Genomic DNA, 22854 nt, shown 5'->3' with positions numbered 1-22854 from the left:
TAACCAGTAAGGAAGGAAATACATTTTACACAGTTAAGGGAAGAGGTGTTAAGAGAAGCAGAAGAAAGTTCAGGCTAAGTGCCATTTTTGACTCTGGGACACTCTCACAGGTCTTCCTCATTTCTGAGGTCTGTCATTGATACTTATGATGCGGTTTTGGGCCTTTTGGCAGATACGGGTACACCTGGGGTTTTGTTAAATATGGATGCGATAGCCAATAGCTGGTCTGATAATGCATCTGTGCAGGAGTGGAAGTGGTAATATTGTGCTGCTTTGTACTGCTGGCGGGATCAATGACTTGAGGTACCACAGAAGATTGGAAGGGAGCAAAAGGAAGAACAGCTCTTCACAAGCTTTGTGTCTGTGACAGCCCAACACTACTTGATGGCTAGAAGAATGCCTCTAACATTCATCTGACAGAGCATTTCAGGGCTGCTTGCCACCACAAGCCATACTACAGTTGCCCAGCCCTTATCAGGGAGGAGCACAATGCCCAAGATTTTGCTTTAATGAGGATGTATTAAAACGGTGGCTGTTGCAGTGATCAGGCGTTTCCATCCTACTGACAACTTTGCTCTCTTGAAAAAGCAGGGACCATCTCTCTGTGATTGTCCCCCGCCGTCTCTCTCTGTCAGCATGCTGAAATGGAGCAAAGCAGAGACACATCTACCAGATCAATGTGATTTATTTGTCCAAAATCAAGATGTTTTGTTCCAACACCCACAAAATTACACTAGGAAATAACGAAATACTGGCATTAACAGACGGTGCCCAGGAGGGTCCAGTGGCCTGCCAGCCACCGCCTGCTCCCCTCTGGACCTTGTGGCTGTCAAGAGGCTGCTGCCAGGAGCGGAGCAGCCGTTGGCCACCCCTCGCCCTCAGCCGGAGAGGATGAGGAGAGCCCTTCGGCCGGGCGGCGGGCCGAGAGCTACTCCCTCACACCAGCGGGAGTTAATCATTAAGTCCCAGGTACGTCCGCTCCGGGTCGGCTCCCCTGAGCCCCCCGGGCCTTCAGCCATGCCCCGTCCCTTCCCGACCAGGCGCGACCATCCTGACTGAGCGCCGCGGCGGGCGGAGAGGCGGGGGGGCAGGGACGCAGAGACCTCCCCGCTGCCGCCCGACAGCGACCTCCGGGACCCCTCCAAGGCGGAGCCCCCTCCGTAGGCGCGGGGGAGCTGCCGTGAGGAGGGAGTGGCGCCCGCGGGCCCGGCCGCCCCTGACCGCACGGGAGCCATGCAGCCTCCCTGGAAGGCGCCGTAGGGCACACCTGTCCCCCGCCGCCACCGCCCCCGCATCACCTCTCCTCCCCTCACGCTGCCGGCGCCGGCGCTGGGCTGACACCGTCTCCCGCCGAGCTGCCAAAGCCCCGCACAAACGGCCGGCGCGGCCCATGCCTCAGCCGGCGCCCCCCGCGCCCTAAGGCCGCCGCCGCCGCCGTGCCCTCCCCGTCCCGTCCCCTCCCGCCGCCCATGGTCGCCGCCTGCGCCGCGGCGGGGCAGAGCAGGCGCCGGTGAGGAGCATGGCCAAGGGACCCGAACAAGAGGACGCCTTCCTGCACCTCCCGGCCGCGCAGGCAGTGACCGCCACCGCGCAGGAGGATTGCTGCGCGGGCTTGGTGGGGCGAGGCTTGCTGCCCTACGCCGAGGAAGGGCTGGGCGCCGCGGCGGGCGCCGAGAGGGGGCTCCCGGAGCCGGCGCTGCCCGCCGGCATCAAGTCAGGTAAGCGGCGGGGTGCCGGCAGCGTTCCCTCGTCAGCCCTCGGTCAGGGCAGGTGCGGGCAGCCGGGGCGAGGCGCGGCGGGCGCCCGAACCGGCGCTGGTGCTCGGGATGCGGTGGGGCCGCGAGGTGAGGCGGGGGTGGCTGCCTGGCCTCGGGGCGGCCGGGCTCGTCCCCTCGGGCACCGGCGGGCAGGCAGTGCGGCCGGTTAAACGCAGCGGCCGCAGCGGCGTCGGGAGGAGGCGGCGTGCTGCCTGGCTGTAACGATGCCCTCGGGTTTCTCTTCTTGTTCCCCTCCCGGCGCTCAGAAACACACTTCAACAGCGAAGCCGTCTCCTCGGAAGAAGAGGATGCAGATACTCGCGACGGCGCACTAAAAGCCGCGGAGCAGAGCCCGTCTGCGAAGAAGAGCATCACGCAGATTATGAAGGACAAGAAGAAGCAGACGCAGCTCACCCTGCAATGGTAGGGCTGCGGCGGCGAGCCCCCGCTGCCCGCCCCCGCCCCGGGGCGGCCGCGCTGCGGAGCCGGCGGTGGCGGAGCCCCCGCGCCCGGAGCCGCCTCGGGGCCACGGGCCCGGCCGCCCGGCGGGGACACCCCGCGTCTTCCCCTCCGCTGCCACTGGCAGGACCCAGCCGGTGTGTCCGTCAGGCCCAAAGGGACATATCTTTAGGGTTACCTCTCACAGTTCTTTCAGAAATGTTTGTGGGGTTGTGGGATGTTTGCTTAGTTGTTTTTTTTTTTTTTTTCGGATAAGCCTCGTCTACAAATAAGGACATCCACCCTCAAATTTCTGATTTTTTAAATTAGCAGAGGTTTATCAGTTAACAGAAATCTGTGTCAGGTTCTCACAGCACGTAGCTATCGATGAAATGTATCAAAAAATGTAGAAATGAAACATTACTGAAGAATTACATTTGTGAATGGATGTTTTAATGATCCTTTAAAGCTATGACTGTTAGATTTTCACTGTCTTATAATGTATTTTTTTACATTCTATTCCACCATCTGTGGAAGCCCTAACTTTATTTCATTTTATCTGGGCAAACATTAACCAAATAAGAGGTCAAATTCTGCAGACATTAATTGATAAAGGTTTCTACTAAAGGACACTTGAAATTAGGGAGGAGTGCTGTTGAATTAAATGGGAACTTAGTTACCAAATGCAGACTGTAAATATAGGGTTTTTTTCCTTCTAACTGAAAAATGAGAGCAATCCAAATTACCCAGCTTCTCAGTTTAGTTTACATCTGACTTTTGAGCATAAATTTAAGGATTCCAGTCTAGTGAGTCAGTGCAAAATTATTCAGAATGCAGCATTTACTACACAGTATTTTCTTAGAGATTTGTGTAATTTGAGAAATAAATTTATTGCACATCATCCCAGGAGTAGCAAATAATGTAAATTGATAAAGAAAATAAACAGACAACAGTGAAATACCTGGCTGTTACCAAGAGTTCAGTTCAAGTGAAGACAGTCAGTTTTTTACTTTAATGACCATCACTAGGCACTTGTATTCTGTAAACTCATTGGGAAGCTACATAAAAATGCACTCCCTTCAGAAAAAGCCAATTCTTTGCTTTTCAGTATGGTTTGGTCAAGAAACAGTTTCAAGCCCAGCATGGAAATTAAAAAGCAGAAGTAGGAAGAAAAGAGACATTAGCCCAGGTGTTAAAAGATACAGTGGGACAGAAAATGCAAGTTCAAGCCTCTGCTTTATTCAAAGGACAGACTTAAATCCAAGTCTTTCATAGTCCAGTTAGTGCTCTTATTGTCAGAGCAAGGATGGCTCTTAGGTGACAATAATTTAATTATTTACATAAAGCAAGAAAGTCAAGACATTGAAAAAGACTCATTAAGAAAAGGGACCTGGCCTCAGGTTTTCCATATTCTGCAACTAACCTAGGCACCATGTGTGGTCAGTCTGTGGTGTCTGTGTTGTTCAGGAGAAACTCATCTGTGTGCTCTCATGGAATTCTTCAATAAAATTAAAAAAAAAAGAGGGCAGTACCAAAAACCAGAAGGCAAATAACATCGGGAGACATGGCACGTTGCTCTTACTCTGGCAGTTTCTTTCTCTGTACAGGCTGGAAGAAAACTACATTGTCTGCGAAGGAGTTTGTTTACCAAGATGCATCCTTTATGCACATTATTTAGACTTCTGCAGAAAAGAGAAGCTGGAACCTGCCTGTGCTGCAACTTTTGGGAAGGTAAAGAGTCAATGCCTTCATAATTTGTTAGATTAATTCTTTGATAGAATCACAATTTAGTACACGTGTCAAAATTCCTCTCAAATTCGCATGTTTTCTATTGCTAATGTACATGGAATCAGACTAACTACACTGTTCCATGTGAAGGGATTTCATGACATCAACTTTAGGAGAATGAAACTGAAATTCCCTTTGATTAATTGTTATTTCATAAAAAAAAAAAAGGCATTCTCTCTGACAGCTTTTTTTTTCCTTTTTGATGATGACATTAATAGGGTTCTTTCCACAAAACAGATCTGACACGAAAGACACTTTTAATTATACTAAAGGCAGTGTAAAGTGAGATGTGGCACAAGAAGCAATACAAGAAGGGGAATAAAAATTAATAACACCAAGAGCTCCCGAATGAAAAATTGTTGATTCATCCTCTTTTCTACCCTTCTCTACAATTAATCCTGAAATCATTTAATGAAAGCGAGATGTGAACTCTCCAAATTAAATCCTGAGTAATTAGTGAAACAGGAAACCAAAAATGCTTTAAGGATGATCTTTTTTTAAACACCACTGCTCTAGTCATTGTTCATACATAGCAAAATGCATTAATTTAATTAAATAATAATAATGGATTTAAAATCCAGTTCATAAAATGTTCACTTACTAATTTTTTCCTCTTGAATTGGATATACTGAGAAAGTGCATGTGTAATTTTCATTACACAGTTTCAGTATAAATGAGGAAGACAATAGCTTTCCATTTAAACATTTTTTGACAGTGATCTATTAGATATATCTATTAGATCTACCTCTATTACCAAATTACTTTTTTAATTAATAAATCTTTTGCCTAAAGCATCATTCTTACAGGAAGAGTAGGATGTTTTTAGGGCACTAATCTCAATCTTAGGAGTCCAGTGACAGAATGTTTTGCTTGACTTGGATTAAATCCCATAACATGAATTCTTTATGTGCAGTATAGAGCTAATAGAAACTCTCATAGAGTTTCAGTGAGTATAAATAAGTTTAAGGCTGTCCAGCACTTTGATAGTGGAGGACACAGAAGTACCTGTGAGGCAAATATTTGCTTGCTTTAACCTTCAGATCACACTTTTCCAATAAAAAAATCAATTTATTTTTAGTTTTTTGATTTTGAAAACAAAATAACTAGAGGGCAGATCTTTCCCTGGTTCTGTTTAGATCTCTGAAGCAAGAGATACAGTTGTACGTTAGGGATCTGAATGAGACAGGATCCTGGTGAAGAAAACTAGATTTTGAATTGTAGAAGTGAAAATGGAAAGGAAGAACAGGTGGGAAGGGTGGGAAGGAGTTTATGGGTGGGAAGATTAGAGATGCACAGCAAGATGGATGAGGATGGAAGGACCCCTACAGTCTAAAACAGGCTTAGTTGTTTATGTCGTGACATAAGCGTCACAAATATTTATTCATGGACTACATTAGACCATATATTTACACTACGATTTTTCTATGAGCAGATTGCTAAGAAAGTATACCAGTGTTGTTAGAAATTAATACAGTTATTTTCTCTTTAGACCATTCGCCAGAAATTCCCTCTCCTTACCACCAGGCGGCTTGGAACAAGGGGTCATTCAAAGTAAGGCACAATTATGTGTACATCTGCTTACAAATACATTCTAGGACTGACATGTATTTCCATGGCTCCATAATATATACTAATTGACAGGGGAGATTATTCAGATGACAAGCTGCAAGTGTTAACTTTCATGTACATGATGAAACTGATACAGAGTTTGAGTTTGAAAACATTACTGCAGGCATAGTTTCTAAAATTAAACTGATTAAGCTTCTAAAACTTATATTTGCAGAGCCATGCATTTGTTGCAAATATATGTCAAAATGTTATATATAAAAAACATTATATAATACATATATCTGTTACAACTGCTCACCTTTCTATAAATAATGTGCAATTTAACTGGATTTTATTTGCCTTTTGCAAACCTAACAACTTTCATTGCATTCTCTACATAACCATGTGGATTCATGTAAAGACACTAGAAAAAAGCATTGTCTTAAATTGAGAAGAAGGTATATATCTGCTCTTTGTTGTAGGTAATTCATAAAAACTCTGAAAAGTACACAACCTATAGTGCAGTTATCTAATACAAATTAATTGGATACATTATTTATATTTGATCTGTGGAATATTAGGCTGTGGGAATAGATCACAAATAATTATATATCACCTGTGATGAGATTTTTATTAGTTCTGGTTCTCACATTATGCTTTTAGCCATGATAAAGTTATTGTCATAGTGTGGTGAACAGTGGTAACAACATATTCCCTTACATCCACCCTCCCTCCTATGTCCTGATATTAAGACTGCTGATGAACTGTCCCCAGTCTGATTTTGTTTTTTAGTAGGGGAATGCTACTTCTTAAGGAAATGAAAAACTGTGTGGTATATTGATGTGAATAGTGTAGAGAAGTCAAAATAATGCTCTAGGGTACTGCTAGTGTCAAGCTATGAGTTAGGTAATTCTAGGAAACTTCTGTCCCTGTTTGGGGAGTCACAAATACAAGAGTTCTCTGTATTGCCTGAAACCAAGACTGGCCCTCTGCTTTTCTGAGTGTTGTGCTTTAAATTGTTATTTCAGTGTTTATCAATATCTGGGTTTAAAAAATATTTAATCCTAAATACTGTGCCCATACCATTCTACATAAAATAGGATTAGTTAAATAATTTTGTTCTTTTAAAGTAACTCTCCAAAAACTTAATGGTTTTCAATCCCAAATCAAATTTAGACCAGATCCTTATCTGTATATTTCTATTGATTTCAAAACAGGTTTTCCTAAAAATAAGACATTGCTACGAGGAGCAAATTAGGATAGATATTGTGTCCAGCTTTCTGTGTATACACAGAAATTAAACATTTATTATTAATGCCTACATTTTAGGAGATGCATGCCTTTAAATATGTGAGTAACCCTGGGATTTTTCTCATCCTTAAAACTGCGAATGTGTTTATGCACTTGCTGAATAAAATTCATGAAACTATCCTCGACTTATAGAAAAAAGCATGAAGAGTTGATGGTTTACTGAAAAAAAACTAAAACCCAGAAAATGAGCAAAGAAACATTTTGCTAATGAATAAGCTAGAAACCCAGAATACTGGTAGTAATAGAAGAAACTCAAACATTCTGTTCATTTGGGAAAATCTTTATTTTGAATGACTTAGCCTTGAAAGACAAAGTTACTCTCGTCTTTCAGTAATTTATAAGAAAACTCAAAATGAAAGGAAATTGAAAAGAAAAAAAACCTACGAAATTGTGGTTTTCGTAGGTGCTTTGCAATATATTAGGAATGTCTGAAAGATGCATTGTTTACTTTTATAATTTTGAGGGCTTGTTTCATGTTGTTATGCTTTGTTTTCTTCCTGCCTTAGAAATATAAGAAATAGCCAGTTGATTCCACTTTAATTTTGCTGAAGAAAGCATCAGAGATGTCATTTGTGAATTTTAGGTTTTGTTGCAGTATAAGTGAAGGTAGAGAAGAATTTTAATGCCAAATTTTTACAAAGACATTTTATTTCTTGAGTATACCTCAAGTATTTATTTTAAGTAATCATCAATAAAAATAAAATCCAAAGGAAGTAAAGCCTGCAGAGACTATTTCTCCTTTTTTAACAGAGGACTGTTCTTGCATAGTTTCTATCACAGTCTTACAAATTTGTAATCCATTAATTTTTTTTCAGGAGAGAGTACACAATCTGTATTGTATAGAGGAAAACTGGAAAGGAAGTTTATTTCTCTTTTTGTAGATGACCTATAAAAGCTGAATAGAGCGTTTTTGAGGAGAGTTACTATTAGAAAGGTTGTTTACAGGGGACAAGAGGGGTTTCATATATTGTCTGCCTGTGGTGAAGTTCAGCTATGGTGGCAGGCATAAGCTGATGTAGACTTAGCTTTGCAAATGGACATTTGCTGCTGGTCCTGTGTTTAGGATTTTAGGAGATCTGGCATTCACAATCTGCGCAGGAGTATTTGACAACCTACTAATTCATCAATGACTTGGTTAAGTCTTAGATTCATAACCCAAAATATCTGGAGAACCACTTTCAAGTTATAATGAATGCGAGAATACAAGGGGAAAAGTCTCCCAAATACTCATTATATTTTTGATCTGACATATCTAATGAATTGATAAACAAGATCCAATCAAGATCCAAACTTCCAAAACGTATCCTGTGTCTGCATAATTTAACTCACAGTAAGTCAACGGCTATTAAGTAAAGGATTATGTTTCAAATCTAATTTTTGACATGGGAATCTAGCTACAAAATTAATTGTGTTGGGACACGTGTCACTATATTCCCCTTTTCTCTAAGACATTTAACAGTATTAGCACAGAAATACCTCATGCCCAACGTTTTTTCAGCAGATCCCGTATCCCTTCTGACCTTAGTGGTATTATGTGCCATATTTTCATATGGATTAACTGTTCTTGAACGATTTCCTCAAAGGGATGAGGCATCAGCAGGCTTTGTTTGAACATTTGGCATTTGATTCTCTTTTTTCCCCATGAGTTTTCCTCAGAGACTTTTCCTCTGCAATTCTCATTTCCACTAAGATGCATTTACATTGTTCTTGCTGTGCAAAAAAGGACCTCACAAAAGGCACAAGTGACAATATCTCCAGTTCAGAGATATACAGCAGCAAGTAGTCATAGAGAAGTGACACTATAAATAGTTGTCTCTGATTATCTATCTCTCTCTCATGTTGTGGACCATATTCCACTCAGAACCACAGACTCACTGAGAAGCAAATTCATTTCTACTTTCATGAGGTGGCAGTTAGTCAAACAAATATAATTTACAGAAGTATTTCCATTAAATTAATAAGCAAATTAATGGACTGTTCATCAGTTTTGGTAAATGACTGGTTACCCTCTGCTTTTATGTCATCATGGACTCTAAATGTTGTAAGCTGTTTCTGTGTGGAACAGAGCTGGCTTGCCGGGACTGGTAAGAGACACTTCTTACTAGCAATTAAATCCTATTTTTTTAAGCATGGTAGTGTAGTGACATTGTTTTATTGCTGTTGTTGTTATTATTAGTTTGATATCATGTTAGTAGGAGCAGTAATAGTACTATTCCTGACAGTGATGTTTCATATGGCAATATTGCCTAGGAGCTCTGATCATTGTCGAGGACTCTACTGAGCCAGATGCTGCAAAAGCATGAAAGAAAAAAGACAATTCCTCTCCAATGGAATAATTTTTCTTATATTGCAATGAAAAGCTAACTCCCCAGGAATAAAGTGCCTTACTGGACACTGCGTACATACACAGTAATGTATTGATAGAGCCTGGCTGTGGTCAGAAAAAAGCGAAGAAAATCAGTTCCCTTTTCCATCATCTTCAAGGTGACAGAAATTGTTTTTCTCCCACACTGAAACAAAGCCAAGCTCTTTCTAACATTCTGATGAGCGTGAGTTGGATTTGAGAAAGAACTCCTGCTCTAAGGTGTGCAATACAGGTGCTACTCTAAGGTGTAAAATAGATACACAAACGTTAGTTCCTCCTCTGATTCCAAGCAGCATTTGTCATCTCTGGTTCTGGGCAAAGGAGAGACTTAAACGTGAGTCTAATAAATCCTAGAACTTTGATCATCAGAGTCTCTCTCTGTGTGTTTATATCCAACAACCCATTTATATGAAAGTGTCAACACTAAAACACTCATTTAAACATTTGGCCAAGAAGGTACAACACATTGGACACACTTTCGTTAACGAAGTTCATTCATCTCTCATCCCCACGATAATCACTCCAGATTGCTGAATGTAGGGGAAGTTTTCTATATCCCTGTGGAGTGAGAGAAGACCCAGCACAATAAATATGGCAAACTGCTCTTAAATTAGTATGTCATAAGCAACAGTTGTCTGCGCAGCAGGTTCTGAATCCACCTTTTTGCATAAGTAATGTTGAACATACTGTGGTCACTGCTAGAATTCAGTTATAATCTTCACGGTACATGAATTACCTGAAGCAGCTATTCGGGAAAATGTACATACTGCTCAGACCATACACACAGAAGACTGTTTGAGCTCAAGTTACAATTTAATTTCTCTGTAGACTTTGATCAATGACGAATCTTAGCTTTTATCCATCATGTCTGAAAACTATTATCTTATTTATTAGGAGTGATTTAGTGGGTTAATAAAACTGATATGGCAGCTGGCCCCGTGATAACAAGTTATTGCAAGTCTCTGAACGGCTTAAGCCTATCATTTCCTTATCAGCTATCATTTGTGTCAGTGTATGCTAAAATCAGGGCTACTAGTTGCGCAGGAACATATGTTACAACAAACCACTGAAATTAAAAGAGGAAAGCAGTTCAGTTCATTTTTTAAAAGGTTTTTTAAGAGTATTAAGTTCCTTATGATGACTGGTTTTATTTTATTAATTATACAATAGAAGTATAACATAGTAAAATACATATATACTGTACATACACATAGAAATATGCATATGAAGAGACAGAAAGAGAGTACTTAAAGTTGTAGGTTTAAGATGTTATCGGTGTGTCTGGGTTGGGTATACTACTCTCAAAGGGAGTCCAAAAGAAGCTATTTAGCTACTGACTTTGACTTCTAAGTGAATAAAAATGTTTATACCTTATTACTCTATGAAGTATTCCAAACAGAGCTTAAAAAGTATGGATTATAATTATTTTATTTGCTTCTGTGTCATGAGTGGAAAGCTGTATTTTACAACTAAAAATTCAGCTATACAAATCACTTAAAGAAGTTAGAATGGTAACTGCTATGCCTTGAAGACACACAGAATAGATACTGAAAATATCTATTCTCCATATAACAAAACCTGTCAATGGAAAATTCTGATATCTTGGGCTATTCCAGTGCAAGGACAAGTATTTTTTTCCTACCTCTGGAAACCTGAGAATCCAAATCATACAACAGTTCCCGTTTCTAGCCCAAATATGTTAATATTAATTTAGATGTCGAATAATCTCGATACTGAATCCTAGCTTTGTAAAGAAGTAATACTTTCCTTGGCATCTGGCCCACTCCAACTTTATCAGGAGGAAATTCCAAATTAGTGGTGAAAGTGTGAAGTTTTATTTTTAGAATTTAAAAAATGGCATGTGATTGAAACTGGGAGATTTAGAGTGTTGGAATGAGATATAGGCAACTGCTTGCTTACATGGCCAACAAATGTGCAGACAACATTGTTAAAGAAGTAGTCGCAGCTCTATTTTGGTTTTCATCCTGTTGAATGCACAGCCTTTGCAATGTCAAGACTAAGTAAACGCTGTTATTTCAAAGAATCCATACATCTATATTTTCAATACCTCTTGTGTCACATCTAAAATTACTTCATTTTCATGAAAGAAGAAAAAATGTTCATGCCTTTAGCATTTGTGTCAGAACTCTGTCAAATATTAGGAATTTCCAGATCCAGGTCTTCGGCCCAAGTCTGTCTGTTTAATACTCCTAAACCAAAAGCAGTAGTTGAAAACCTTCAGGGCTTTAGTTCACAACATAGGTGACACAGTACTGTATGTGAAACAGAGGAGAACTGTCTAGCATTATGACATTTAATGAAAGGTCCCATTGGCATCCTAAACCACCTTGAGGTGTCACTTTGCTTTGGTCAGCCAGCTCTGACTTTAAGGGATAAGGAGGGAACTGTTATAAGCAGATGGTCCTATGTCTGCGCTTCTGAGTATTGACAGGTATTTAGAAATGGTTAATTCACCACATCACCATCCCTCAGAAACATACACTTATGAGACAAGAAAACTAACAGGAAAGAAACAGGTGAGAAACTTTCGACCTTCCTATGGGTCATCAGGTACCACTGCAATCTAGTGGTATTATGTAGGCTCATCAGTTTTAGACAAAGAGTAAAAGCTATGATCTTTAACAGCAGCCACTTTCTGGAACATTTCTTGGCTGCAAAATCCTCGATGCACACAACAGACTGTCCAGAGACAGAATGACTGTTTGAGCTGAGAATTTCAAAGCTACGTAGGCTAAGCAAATATGTCATCCTAATGAACATTTCCTTAAATATCGTTTGTATCTAATGCCTTTAGTCAACTTTGTAAATATAAAGCATTTGAGGGTTTTGTTCTTATCTGTGGCTGTCCCACACAAGAACAAGCAGTAAGGTTGTGAATTTTTTAACGAGCATCACTAGGAACAGCACAGATGAGCTGAAAACTTTTGTTTATGTATTCTATGAACTATTTGCTGGCGTCTCTGTGTGTTAAGAGTGCATTTCTTCAAGCTTTTGAGAAGCATCAGTGTTACTTTGAATCAGTTCAGTTAAACGAGCTGGTGGTGTTTTCAAGCTAACTTTAGTAGTGATCGGGAGTATACTGCTCATAACACTCTTAGACAAATCTAGTTTAACACAATCAGTTTTAAAATCTATTGAGTGGAATTTATAAGACAGGGCCTATCACCTTTGATAGATGAACTCAAGCAAACTTTGCTAAGACTGGTAAAGAAATAGCTGCCCCCAGCTTGCTCTCCTGCCCTTCTCCTGAAGGTCACTTCTTTTGTAGCAAAATCAGTGGAAAGCAGTATCTACTGCATAGCCAGTTTTCTTAGCACCAGCCCACCCTCTTTAGCGTCTTTGGTTCAGGTGTTGGACTCAGCACTGCAGAGGCTGAGCAATAGACACAAGTTTCCTTCTTCAAGATCTGTTTGGGAGCAGTAATCTCCAGGAGAGCAGCAAGGGAGAGAAATGTGTATAAGAACTGCTTAAGCAGCTAAATAATTCGGCAGAGTTGGTTAGCCTACAACCTGAGAGAAGAATGAATGAGTGAATGACATGTTAGCATTTTTAGCCATAGGAGGCTGAACACTAATTTATAGGGTACACTGGTGAGTTATTTTCAACTGAAGAGTGCTCTGTGGGACTAAATATAATAGTGGTAAGCCTTATAAAATAAACTTGGTAGATCAAACCCAGCACCCTTTCAGAAAACAAAATGAAAGAGAATGCATATTAGGGAAAAGAGATGTAACATATTTCTAGGACATTTGCTGTTCCAGATGCATTCTTGTAAGAGAGAAAGTGTTTTAAATTTAAAGAAGAGCATCGCCTTGAATTTTGGATCAAATAATGACAATACTGTTTTCTGTGAGACCAGATTTTGTTCCATGTCAGTGAAAGGAATAGGTAGACACTGTTAAAGAAGAGTTTTCAGAAAGCATTGAAAATCAATTTGACAGTTTGTTTTACTTGACGTGTCACTCATAAACTCTTCTCTTTTTTTTTCCCCACAGGTACCACTATTATGGAATTGGCATTAAAGAAAGCAGTGCATACTACCACTCTGTGTATTCTGGAAAAGGCTTAACCAGGTACAATAACATAACTTCTGAGACTTAGTCAGTGAAGGTCTAACTTTAACCTTCCCTTAGGAAGGCATTTGTAGGACGCTAATTTTTGTTGATACCAGAACTAGTATTGCTGCATATCTCAATGTGTGTCATTCCTAGATTTCCATAGCAGTTTGCTCCCTAAAAACATTGATATTAAGAGGTTGATCTAGATCTTTTGCTAGTGTCTTCCAGTATGGCCCCACATCAGTCAGTGTAGAGCTGCATCAACTTGTACCAGCAGAGGATTTGTTCAAGTTCGTGTAAGGCAGCAAAACACCATTTCCAGAACACTTATTTTTCCTCTTGACACTCGAGTGTCACCCTCTGAGTTCTTTCCCCAGGACAGCTTCTCATTATGAAACGTCTGGAGAATGGTGTGAAGCTGGCACCTGTGGGCAGGAGGGAGGGGTCAGTGTAGATTAATATTTACAGGTCCTTTGACTGGCTAATATCAGTTTAAACCTAACCCAGGAAGCTCTAATTATATTTATTTAAGGGACAGCTAGCAGGATCAATACGTTACGATAGCTGCCTGTTGGTTTGCCAAAGATTAATAGTTCGTAAAACAAATGTCTCTGTTCACATATGGCTTGAATGACGTCTTTCATTGTCTACAGCAGTATACCTGTATACATGGGGACTCTGAGAAAGGAAAGGAATAAATGAGTTTATAATCACACATAGAAAATTCAGCTGCTGGCAGATTTATGTTATATCCAAAGAGACTTTTTCCAAACAATAGGACAAGTGTAAAAATTGATGTTTAATGTTACCAATGTTGCTTAAAAGAGGAATCTCTCCACTGCAGGACTTAAGGGATAATAGACTGGAATATGCCATTTCTTTGTCCAGTGTTTATCCAGAGCTGTGGAGGTGTTGCTGGTACACAGTGAGATGAGGTTCTTCCATAATACAGAATTATCTTGAACAAATTGCTCATTTCATTGACTAAAAGTCAGTTATTTTTATTTAAGGGAATATAATCACTCTTAGTCCTCAGCTTTCTGTCAGCCAGTGCCCTTTTCATGTAAAGCTCTGTCCTTGCACAATCTAGCAGCAGTGAATGCAAAGAAAGTGGATGTTCTGCAAAATACCCCACGGCTGGATTTTCAACGATATACGCTCACAGAAAGATGGCATGGATACTGTCTAAGATTTTCAGGAGTACTCACTAGATTCACTACTTAAGAACCTTTTCTTTTGTGTTAGGACTTGTGCTCTCAGTATAAGATGTTGAATTTTCAGGGTCCAGCAGTCAAATTACCTCCCTAGCTGATTTAGAACAGAAGCTCAAATGCTAGTTTTGCACAGTCTGGGCCATCACTGTGGCTGGATTTGTCTGTGTGAAGAGAATGACACAGTAGCCTGGGGTTAAGAACAAGCTTCTGGGTAAGGAAAGAGTCAGGCAGTGTAGGGATTCAAAATTGAGAGTGAATCTCCCAGTTGCTGACTGCTGCATCTAATGAACCATCCTAAAATCCGTCCTTTTTCTGATGTCCGTTCTGGTAGGCGAGCTATAAAAATGGTTCCTGTACTTGGGGCAGAAATACGCAGGGAAGATATATGGGTTGATGATGGCATCAGATCACACCATGCCCATGCACATATGGAGGCATATGGAGGCCTTTACCACAAGGCAGCTTGTCAAAAGATTAGACGGGGCAATGGGCCTCAGTTGAGTTGCCTAAATATAGGCCTCTACTGCCATTTTGAACTTAATTGGCATTCATGTATTAATATTTAGGTAATTGAGCTGAGTACAATAGTCCTTAAATGCAGAGTTGCAGGTGCCTGAGTCCTTAAATTCCACTGTAAGTTTGACCTCCTGGTTCCTTTAAATGTTAAGCCTTGCACTATGAAAGGAGCATACCTAACACCAAAAATAGTTAGTATCCACAGTACTGCATGAAAGGTGGCTTTACCTAGCAATTAAGGCTCTGGAGGAGCAATGCTAGCAGATGCTGCCTTGTGTTTTTGCTGTACATTCGGTGTACATTTTGCTGCACGTGTGGAAATACGCAGTCCGTAACAAATACATCCAGCTATGAAGCTAATTAACTCCATGTTGTAATCAGCTGAATGATGCCTTCTTTCATACTTGTCTATCAACAACCAAGGGAACTCTGTAGGTAACATATGCTGGGTCATTATGTGACGGGAACTGTCAGGCACCTGTGCCTGGCCTGGGCAGGAGAAATTCCACAACCGCTCAGCCTCTGGTTTTCTTTCCTGCCAGCAGAGCATCTCAACAGCATGAAATCACAATATTGCCACTAATAATTATAAGACTTCTTGTTGCCCACAGTATCTTATCAGTTGGCAGCTAACAGAACAGGAAATAACAATAATCAAACAACATTTATCATTATACTGTTCCATCAGAATCTCTATCATTACACTTTCTCTAGTTTAGTAGTTATAATTTAAAATGTGTGCTTTCTAATTTCTGCACTGTAGAGTTTCCTGGTAGTCCAATGACTTCATTGGGGATTTCTCAATTGGACTTTTAATAGGACATTCATTATACAGCAACACATTTTTGACAGTTAATGAATCTTTGATCTCAGAAGTGTATTTCACCTGTATCAAAATAATACTGTGGTGAAAAAGAATGGAAAAATGCTGATTTCTTCATTTTCCTGAGAAGTGTAAATTCTAGATATATTTTTTCTACTCTGAATTTAATCAGCTGCATCAAAAATTTTATGTGTTGCCTGGTGAAAACCTTGTCAACCTATGCTGCCCTTTTGATACTTGTGAAGTTGAAAAGATACAAAGAAAAAACTGAAACTGGGTTTTATACTTTGACCAATGATCCGAATCTTCATGTTTTAGAAGACATCAGTAGGTTTCCTGATATCCTCAGGCACTTGCAGACCAATGGAAGTAGTTAAGAAAAAAGCATTATTTTTATTATAATTGCATTTGGAGAAATGTGACCATTTTTCTAACTGATCTATTTTATATATGTATTTAATATATATATAAACCCTAAAAATATTTTGCTTATGAAAAATTAATCAAATGTGTTTATTTTCAAAGGTTCTCTGGAAGCAAGTTAAAGAATGAGGTAAGTGCTGTAGTCTTTCCTTTCACTTCTGTTGCAATCCAAACATTATGTGACCTGTGATTTTCTTCACATTAGTTCCTTTGAAAATTACAGCAATATTTTTTATTAAAGATTAGACTGCATAACCCTTTTTTAATGAAGCTGAGTATTTGCTCTTCTAAATATTCAAGGGAAAATAAGATTGGAAGGCCCCTTCTGGGGTTCCTGTTCCAATCCAGTTCCCAACAACCACAGAGGTTCATAATAGGCCCTCTTAAGCAAAGGATCAAGCTCTAGCTTGTTTTTTTGCATCCGTTACTTTCGCGGGAGGGCTTTTTCAGAATGTCATTTGTCTGACTGGAAGCCAAAAGATGTTTTTTTAATAAACTGAACATAATACCTCCTGGTCAGGATTGTCTTTCTCTATTTTTCACTCTTTGTGACTTTTTCCTGTGATATGTCTTTTCGCTGATTTTGCGTGCTAGATGGAACAAGCAGCAGCTTTTAATAATTTCTGCTCAGCCTTATAGCCTTTCACTGTAATTGTTCCAATTTGAATCTCTTTATAGAAAAAAGGTCATAAAGTCTTGCAAATGTTATGTCTCCAATTTCTATTGGAAATATCCCTTCTGATGAACCCTAGAACTGCGTTTGATTTTTGTTTCTTTTTCCTCCCCACAAGTTGCCTACATTTTCATAACTGTGTACTATGATATAGTCACTGTCATTCTGGTCATACTTATACTAGAAAATTATGGATTATTGTACTTTAAGGGTTAAGGATTGCTCTCAGGATTGTTCTTTGACACTGAGTTCAACTGGCATGGAATAGCCTGCATCCATACAATTAAACTCCTGTACCTGCAAAACAACATAGGCACTTCTCAGCCCCATTGCCCCAGAGAAAAGTCCCTAGCATGCAGTAGCTGTTGAAGCATGACTAGGAATTGTTTGGGAGACTGATAATCGGCATGGGCCAAAAGAATGCCGGGGGCCATTCTGAATAATACTGTTCCAGTATTGCCTGGGAGTGTTTCCTGACACCATTTAATTTACCAGACTAAATATACCCTCTGTGTTCAACTGATACACAGCAAGTCTTTCTCCTTTTTTGTTTCCAGATAAGCAACTCCTGGGTGGTGATAACAGAAATTCTTATTGGTTCCTGAGAGTGTAGCTTTGCTCTATTGCTTTTCATCCCCTTTATTGCCATTATCTCAAAGCCATCCAAATCTTTCTACATGACCTCTTGGTCTTCCTCTTTATTGATGATTTCATTAGTTCGTGTCAGCCAATATAATCAATGAAATGTTCAAAGAGTTCAGCCCCAAGTCTAATATTTCGGAATCTTCAATTCCTTTTCAACCCAGTAGTTTCCCTGTCAACACAACTTCTTAACATTTCAGCTGGAGTCAGTTTCTTAAACATTTTACATTCTTGTACTAATCCCCATTCTCACCAGCATAACTGATCATTTCCCATGGTGACACCACGTCAAGTATTTCCGTGAGGTTCAGATAGATTAGACTGGCTGCATTTTCCCTGTTCAGATAATCAGCTATCTTATGAAAAAAAAAAAGATAGTGCTATGCCATGGGATATCCCCAACATATTCAAGGATTCATAAGCACTACTACAGAATTCATTCTTTCAGAGTTTTGGGATGGAAAATTTCTGGTTCCCTTGACACAAGTGAATGCACGTTTACTTCCGTCTCTGATGTGGCATTCCTCATCTGTTTGGGAGTTGACAGTCCCATAAACCTGTCTTGTTTCTGCCCCAAAGGTCCATACCTTGGTCCTCCCAGAAAAAGAATCACAGAGAAGTTGGTGGAAATAAGTGAGAAAGGGCACATCAATATGAGTTTTTGATTGTCTACCTCTGTATTGTCTGATATTATTCAGGCAGGTCTTAAAATAAAAAAATGGCTTTCATGGTCAAAACTGAATTTTAACAATCTGAGCATACTGAAAATTTGGCAACATACTTTCCATTAAAGTGAACAGGTGATATATCCTTGTTCATTTGCTTAAAAGTACAGGCAATTAGGTATTCCAGAAAGATTTACAATGATTGCATAAGGTGTAATTCTCAGTAGGAACATAAAGACATTGAAAAGATGTTAAAGCACTGATTGTCTAAATATACTGAGTAAATGGCATTTGAATGAACACTTATTGAGTGCCAGGCACACTGTTTACTTCTGGTATGTTTTATCACATTTTCTAGTATTCTCTCTGTAGGGGGAGATATCAGCAAATTCTTTTATCTAAATCAGTTAGTGCACCATTAGAGTCTGCATGGTTAATTAGGCAGATAATATTACTGTCATTATCTTAATGTTAAATGGCCATTAGAAACAGATGGCATTAAATTGAAAGGGCAAGTGGCAGTGGGTTAAAATATTAAGTCTGGAACTGAGGCACAGTCATATAAGTCCATTAGCAAGGTAAAAAACATTGCAGATTATCTTCTCTTAAACCTCCCACCACCATCACTGCCTTATTTTAAATGAACTAATCCCTTTTAATCAAAGCTTTTAATATATTTCATGGGTAATTGGATAATAAAATCATAGAGATTGATTCTGCTATTTAGAAAAACAAACCTCCTAATACTGACAGGTAATTATAAAACTGCAAAAGTACTAACACGAAGAAGTACTAAGGTTTCTAAATTTCTATAATTTCTTTGACTTAGACCTTTATATGTATTTGAATTGTAGATAGCACAGGCAAAGTGTGTTTACATAATGTATGCTTTCATTCCTTGCTGTCTGTTTTGGACAAAACACCCTATAAAAATAGATATATATATATATGTGGTGAATAAGTCAGTTACAGCTATAGTTTTCTGAATTCAGTATTTGAGAGAATTTCACTTGAAACTGGCCTCCGATTGGTGAGTCAACATCTATAGGAAAGTACTCCCTTTTGCCCACTTTTACACTATATGTTACACTATATACCTACTATTCCCACTTCAGTGAAATCTGACTGTATGCAAAGGGGTAGGAAAAGGCCATTCTTATTGAGATATGAAACTGTGATCATATTAATAGATGCCTTTTTTTATTTCCCTTTTTTTGTTGCTAAAGGGTTATCAAGAGAAAAATTATTTATTCCCTTCCTGTAAGTCCCTTTGAAACTGCATTTCCTCTTTCCAGACTCAGTCTGTGATCCCGGACTTGGATCTTTGGGACTGAGCTTCTGTACAGGATTTTTTATATTGTGTAGACCTGTGGCTGTATGTGCCTGTGCTACCCAGCATAGTTTTAGTCTTCCCTTATGGACAAAAGCAAAATGCTCCAAAAACATTCACAGAACCAAGCCTAGTCACTCTGAGGCGAATGGCCAAACTCTCAGCCATTTCAACAGAGCAGGAGAAAGCCAGCTAAAATCAGTGGCATGCCCCAGGAGGGCACACAGCTCAGTATCCTTCCTTTTTCCTACAAAGCTCTTGGTACATGTGTTTATGTGCGTATCTGTTTTAATAGAGTAGGACACAGGACTGGAAGATATTTTCTGCGCCTTCATGTCAAGTCTGCCAAAATCACAGAGAGCTGTATAATAAATATATAGTTCAGAAGTGTCCATAGACACTACATACCATGGCATCCATAATGCTATAAAATATTATGAAACTTTATGATAAACTAAAATAGTGATTACCATAGTAAAGCAGCAGAAATCAATATTGCCGTGCTATCAGAGCAGGAAGAGAGGAAGGGAGAACAATAATCTCACCAGTACCCTAGATCCTTGCACTAGAAAGATACATATTAAATAAAACTTAAGGTCTCCCTGAGGATGTAACAGTCCGTACTGTAGAGGAGAGCAAATGACTGTATTCTACTTTAGTTTTTAAACATAGGTTGAATTCCAAACTTGTAGAATTCCATGAAGAAAAGTGGCTCAAAAGCTGCATAATTCTGAAAACCGTATTTGGTGGAGTTTAGATCTAGGCACATATTTAATTACTGTCCTGAGCTGGAATCCAGATTTGGATAAGCACCAATATTTTAGAAGGTTTATCTGAATGTAAATATTCTGTAACTTTGAGAGACTAATGAGATAATATACAAGTTTAGCATTAATTGTTGGTTTCAGTTGAATCTGTGTTAGCTATTTAACTGTTCCTGTTTTTTTTTCTATTCCATTTCAGGGTGGTTTCACTCGTAAATATTCTCTGAGTTCCAAAACTGGAACTCTTCTCCCAGAGTTTCCAAGTGCTCAACATCTTTTGCTTCAAGGGTGCATTTCTAAAGACAAGGTAAAATGTGAGCTACTTCTCTTCCGACTTACAGATCAAAAATTGCCACAGAATGTTTCTTCATATCTTAGCCTTTGAGGTATTGACATGAAAGAGCCAGAAATGTCCATAATCAAACAGAGGTGACTGATTTATAGAGGGGGCAAACCTTTACTAACACCGATTAACTGGCTTTCCACTGGAAAGGTGGTTGAATTATTTACCTATTAACTGACCTAGTATTTTACAAACCGATGGTATGTAAGATGAGGAGAGCAAAACAAACAAATAACTGAGAGTTGTATTCATTCCAAATGCCTTTGGATTTAAGGTAAATTTTGTTCTGATTAGATCAGAACAAATAATTCGCAACAAATAATTAGATGAACTTTATTCTCTTTCATTAATTGTTTGAAAAGAGACTGTGAAAATCTGAGCATGTCTTTTTTTTAAAATTAGTAAAATCACATTCCTCAAATCAATACTCAGTAATGCTCATCCTAAGGGTAACTGTTCAGTTAGAAGTATTGCTAGCATATGTTTTATGTCTTTGACTACTTGCCTGTGTGTTATGTCTGTGTTGTTTCTGGTCACATTACAGGCTGCTACATCCCTGAACTGTGCTAGAAACCTTTTGGTACACACTGTGAACTCTCCAGTTTAGCCTCCAGTACAGGTCATGATAGTGGCTGTCTTGAGATATTTTCCTTTAAAGCTTTTTTTTTTATGAGCCCTTCCTCTGAAGTTTGTTCTGTGAAAGTAGTGAAGCGTAGGATTCCTGTTGTGAGGAACTAAACAAAAGAAGCCATCTGTAGTACAGAGATCTTAGCTGGAAATCTTGCAGTTCCTAAGGAAGCCCAAGAACTGGTGTACTCAGCAGTGTGCATCACCTGCTGCTGTAGTCTCTGTCAGCGAAGTGACATCTCTCATATATACAGCATTCTCATAACATTTAAATCTGAAAAGCATTTGAGGTTCCTTGCAGACCCAACACAGCAGTGTAAGCAAAACTGGATTTTACCACTCCAACAATGAAGGAAAGGATGCAACTCATTTTCTCTTCATTCATGGGTCGGCAGCATGTAATTGCTCTGATGTTGGGACCAGATGACAGGAGGGCCCAGCAGGGCTTTGTAGGTAACTGTCTACGGACAGAGTCATGGAGTTATGAGAAGACTGTGGGAAGAGAGATTAATTTCTGTATGTCTCCCTCTCTCTCTTTCCTTCCTGCTCTTTCCTCATTCCTTGTTCTCTTATTTCCTGTTTTCTTTCCTTACTGTCTTTCCTCTCCTTCAGCTTAGCTGATCAAGGGTTATTGAACCTAAGATATTTAGGTACTCTGTTGAAGGGAGCACATACATGAAGTCTGACTCCTGCATTAAACACCTAAGAAATTGCATGAAACTGAAATCTCTGGAGAGTCCATAAATGTAGCAGTCAGTCTGCACTAAAATAGATTGGTAATTTCTGCATTTTACGTTTCTGACGAAAACTTACCCAAACTTTAAACTTCCATCAACCCCTTCCAAAAAAACTCTTAAAAATGTTCTGAACCTTACCCTTTGCCATTTTTTTTAAAAGATATGTAGTTACAGAAGCAGCTCTGAAGGTCAGCAAGGACCGTTTTCAAAGAAATCTGTATGCTAAACCTATTGAAATAAGGCTGTACTAGGTTCATTCGAAACGTGTGCTGGTGAAGTTCACAAGTTGTAACAAACTTTCTGTGGTTCTGGACCATAAGAATGGTTTTGCTAACATTTTTGTTTCCTTAAAATACTTTACAAAATTATTGTTTTATAATTTCCTACAAATTTAAAAATTTACTACTATTTTTTACAAAGTCTTGTAATACCTCTGCACAGTTATTAAAATAAGGGAATGCTCTACTCAGATAAATTAGCCTGATGAGATGAAAGGGAGTTCTGCTTTTTAAAGTTCAGCTCATGTAAGGCAGTGATTAAACTTTGACCAAATGACTGGCAGCTATTTTCTCATTTGTCCGACCAGATGATGTTTCAGAACACTCATAGACGCCTATAGTAGCCTAATGATTAACTTGCACTACTCTTTGGGATTAATCTTAGCTTCAGAAAGGTGAATTTACTTTACCATCTGCCTGGCTAATCTAGCTATTGCCTTGCTTTGATATCCTCATTTTCACAGTGTATACAGATTCAGATGCTACATTTCTGACAACAGCATTGAGAATTAAAGATGTCAATAAAAACAAGG

General features: G+C 39.4%; 1 protein-coding gene across 1 annotated transcript in view; it reads left to right on the top strand.

Annotated features, from left to right (window-relative positions):
- The first annotated feature begins 1519 nt into the window (after positions 1-1519).
- Positions 1520-22854, top strand: part of RFX6 (regulatory factor X6) — a 39418-nt gene continuing 18083 nt past the window's right edge. Inside the window, 7 exon segments of the mRNA XM_068410061.1 lie at positions 1520-1718; positions 2024-2180; positions 3803-3926; positions 5473-5534; positions 13224-13301; positions 16365-16392; positions 20536-20643. Coding sequence (XP_068266162.1) covers positions 1520-1718; positions 2024-2180; positions 3803-3926; positions 5473-5534; positions 13224-13301; positions 16365-16392; positions 20536-20643 — 756 coding nt within the window.

This window comes from Nyctibius grandis, chromosome 1, assembly GCF_013368605.1.
Source record: "Nyctibius grandis isolate bNycGra1 chromosome 1, bNycGra1.pri, whole genome shotgun sequence".
Taxonomy (NCBI): Eukaryota; Metazoa; Chordata; class Aves; order Nyctibiiformes; family Nyctibiidae; genus Nyctibius; species Nyctibius grandis.
This window is presented reverse-complemented; position numbering and strand designations above follow the sequence as displayed.